The sequence below is a fragment of the Myotis lucifugus genome, unplaced genomic scaffold (genome assembly GCF_000147115.1).
Source record: "Myotis lucifugus unplaced genomic scaffold, Myoluc2.0 scaffold_651, whole genome shotgun sequence".
NCBI lineage: Eukaryota > Metazoa > Chordata > Mammalia > Chiroptera > Vespertilionidae > Myotis > Myotis lucifugus.
Genome location: NW_005871699.1, coordinates 25,054 through 28,899, shown reverse-complemented (window position 1 = coordinate 28,899; position 3,846 = coordinate 25,054). Strand labels below are relative to the sequence as shown.

General features: G+C 53.7%; 1 protein-coding gene across 2 annotated transcripts in view; it reads left to right on the top strand.

Moving 5' to 3' along the window:
• Positions 1-240: 240 nt before the first annotated feature.
• LOC102422945 (mpv17-like protein) overlaps positions 241-3,846 on the top strand; it is a 13,467-nt gene continuing 9,861 nt past the window's right edge. For both annotated transcript variants that reach the window (XM_023746288.1, XM_006105209.3), the window contains exon 1: positions 241-575. In XM_023746288.1, coding sequence (XP_023602056.1) covers positions 266-575 — 310 coding nt within the window. In that variant the 5' untranslated portion in view covers positions 241-265. The remainder of the gene's footprint in view (positions 576-3,846) is intronic.

Below are 3,846 nucleotides of genomic sequence, written 5' to 3'. Positions count from 1 at the left end.
TGGGCATTTCTTGTGAATAGATCTTGCATTCCGGAGACCCGCCGCTTTTCGAAAGCTCAGCCCGCACAATGGCTAGTGGCCACGGGATTGGGCCGCACGGATTGCGCGGGGCACCCAATCGCTTTGGAGCATCCGGAGGAGGCAGGTGCAGGTGGCGGGAGGAGGCGCCGCGGACCCAGGCGGTGAGAGGCGGGGCGCGGCCCCGGGAGCCCGCGGCGGGTGCCGGCGGGTGCAGGCGGGTGCAGGCGGGATCCGTGCGCGGGGCATGGCGCGCTGGTGGCGGGCGCTGCCGAGCGCGGCCCGGCGCTTCCCGTGGCCCACGAACGTGCTGCTCTACGGCGCGCTCTTCTCCGCGGGGGACGCGCTGCAGCAGCGACTGAGCGGCGGCCCGGCCGACTGGCGGCAGACGCGGTGCGTGGGCACCGTGGCCGTGACCTTCCACGCCAACTTCAACTACGTGTGGCAGCGCCTGCTGGAGCGCGCGCTGCCGGGCCGCACGCCGCGAGCCATTCTGGCCAAGGTGCTGTGCGACCAGGCCGTCGCGGGGCCCGTGGCCGTCACGGCCTTCTACACGGGTGAGATGCCGGGGCGGGGTTCCGGGGGCCCGAGCTTCGCAGGGACCAGGCTTGGGGGAATGGAGGCAGGGGCCCGGACCGAGGGGTATAATCCTTGGTGGGAGGGTAGGAGTTCAGGGTTGGGGAGGGGGCTGGAGGTGAAGGTGCAAGGGCCCAGAAGTTTGGGGACCCGGGATTAAGGGGGCCGAGGAGAAGTTGGGCGATGGCTGGAGAGGCCAGGGATTAGGGAACCAACGTCCAGTGGGTCAGGGATCAAGGCGGCCAGGAGCGCAGTTGAGATTTGGGGGGCTGTGCATAGTCGGAGGCTGGAGATTTCAGGGTGCATGGGGCTTAGGTTGGAATCGGGAGGCAGGGCTGGGGGCCATTTCCGCCTGAAAAAGGTCCACCTGTGTCCAGGAGACCCTAGCTTGTGATCACAGCAGCTGCAACCCCGCTGAGCTAGTTGTGGGTCAGCCAGCCTGCCCCTGGGAAAAGCCATGGGGCCTCCTTTCCACTGGCGGACATTTCTTTCCAATACACCAACGAGACGTGAGGGGACTCAGCAGCATGGGGCCATTGTGGGCGGAACCTGAAATTGGGCCAGGTTTCCCAGAAAATTCAGGCTCGGGGCACTAGCCTTGCTTTGGTAGGATTTTCCTGTGGAAAGAGGGGTGTGTGTGTGTGTGTGTGTGTGTGTGTGTGTCCCATCCTGACATCAAAAGCTACTGAAAATGTGAGGGGACCCCTGCCCAAGAGGACTCTACGCCTGTGAGGGCCCTGGGAGCTCCCTCCCCAGAAAACCTGTTATCTGAGGGCCGGGCTTTGGGAACCTTGCTCAGGTCCCTACATACCAAAAACAACGGAAAGGGCTCTGTGGCTTCCATCGTCTTCAATTTCCACAGCCTGGAAAGGAGTGGGCAGGGGAGATCCTGGGCCTGGCCTTGGCATTAGGGATCACAGGTCACCCCAAGAAGGTCTTCTTGTCAGTGGCTGTTGGTGCCTTTTAAACCGGGTTGAGCCTGGCCAGCGTGGCTCAGTGGTTGAGCGTGGACCTATGAACCAGGAGGTCACTGCCCCATTCCTGGTCAGGGCACATGCCTGGGTTGCAGGCTCCATCCCCAGTAGGGGGCAATTGATGATTTTCTCTCATCACTGATGTTTCTATCTCCCTCTCCCTCTCCCTCTCCCTTTTCTCTGAAATACATATATAAAAAACGGTTTAAACTGGGTTGAGGTGGTCAGTCACCATCTTGAAGAAACCTATACTGCCCCATAGATCTTATTTGGGGGTAGGGCAGATTCTGTTTCTCTCTTCACAAACCCCACAGAAAACTCAAAGGACAGGACTGCTTGATGCAGCCTCAGCCAACTACATGGCTCAGGGGATCAGTGAGGTCAGGGAAGTCACAGTAATGGAGAACCTGAGAGCAGGGACCCCCTGGTTTATCAGATATGTGTCTGCTCCCAGGGCGTGACTTCCTGGCCGGATTTGCAAACTGGTTCATCATACCAGTTACTAGTGGCTTTGTACAGGGGTGAAGGGCTTGGGAGCTGGGGGCTGTGAGTTTGGGAATCAGATTCCCATTTAATCCTCACACAACCCTGTGAGGCAGGTAGTCTTATTATAATGTAGTCTCATGTTACAGATTAGGAAATCAAGGCCCCAAGGGTTTAAGTGACTGGCCCCAAGACAACACAACTCATGCTGTTCTCAGACTCGGTGACTGTTGTCAGTGTGCCTGATCGGAAAGACAATTAAACAACAGTGCGTGGGGAAGCCTATGGTTCAGGCCTGAGGCCCCTGAAACAGAATCCGGCCCAGGTGCTTGTTTTGCTTTCAGATTTCTGGCCCAGTGTGCCTCACTTCCTGTTAAAATGCAGAAGGAAGGTGGGACCCCTTGGGCTGGATGTTTGCTCCAGGCACTTACAACTTAGAAATTGCTTGTATCAAATGATCCTTTGTGCCTTGGGGAGCTTGAGTAGTGATTAAGAGTTCTGGCTTGGAATCTACACCTGGGTTGGTCTTGGACCACTACTATTTTTTTTTTATCCTCACCCAAGGGAAGGGAGGGAGATGGAGGGGTGGGGAGAGAAGAGAGAAAGAGAGAGACAGCCTGTGAGAGAGACACATCAATAGGGGCCAAGGATTGAACCTGCAACCCAGATACGTGTCCTTGACAGGGAATTGAATCTGTGACCCTTTGGTGCACAGGCCAACGCTCTAACCACTGAGCCTACAGGCCAGGGTAGTCTTGGCCCCCTATTAACCTTCCTGAACTCTTTTCCTTCTCTGAAACTGCAATCCTCAGCTGGTGGTTAGGAGGATCAAATGAAATAGTGCACACAAAGTGTTTAGCACTTAATTAGTGCTGGTTAAGTGGAATGAGGTTTACCAATATGCCGCTGGGTTTTCTGATGAGTTCTGTTCTAAGAATCCCCTGCAAAGTGACTAAAAATATTTTATTTCCCCTTCCTCCTTATGCAATTTGGGGGAGAATTTTTTAAATATTTTTATTGATTTCAGAGAGGAAGGGAGAAGAAGAGAGAGATAGAAACTTCAGTGATGAGAGGGAATCATTGATTGGCTGCCTCCTGCAGGCTGGACCGAGCCCACAACCCAGGCATGTGCCCTTGACCAGAATCTAACCTGGGAACCTTCGGTCCACAGGCTGACGCTCTATCTACCGAGCCAAACCGGCTAGGGCTGGGGGAGAATTTTTAAAGCACTCATTTTTACACCCTTCCTCAAATAGGAGGATTTCGTCCTTGTTCCCAGAATTTCTTTTCAGAGTTGTCAACATCAAAGTTTTCAAAATGTTTTTAGGAAGGCTGAATTGGAGTTCTGCTTTTCAATTCTGATTTAAAAGCCTCTTTCTTTGGTGGGAAACTTGTAGTTGCCAGAATACACAGGATCCGTTAGCCTTTTTTTTTTTTAATTAAATCTTTATTGTTCAGATTACATTTGTTCCTCTTTTTTTTCCCCCCCATAACTCCCCTCCTCCCAGTTCCCGCCCCACCCTCCGCCCTCACTCCCCACCCACTGTCCTCATCCATAGGCGCACGATTTTGTCCAGTCTCTTCCCGCATCTCCCACTCCCCTTTGCCCCCCACGAAAAGAAAGCCATTCCCGTTCTATGTCCCCTGATTATAATAAATCACCCAGTTCATTCGGACATTCAAATTATATTATACACATGAATTCATAGACTTTCCCTTGGTGAAAAAGTGCAAGATTGTTGTTCATAACTTAGAATCTTTACCCTTATTCTTCATCCTCTTTCTTAAAGGAAAA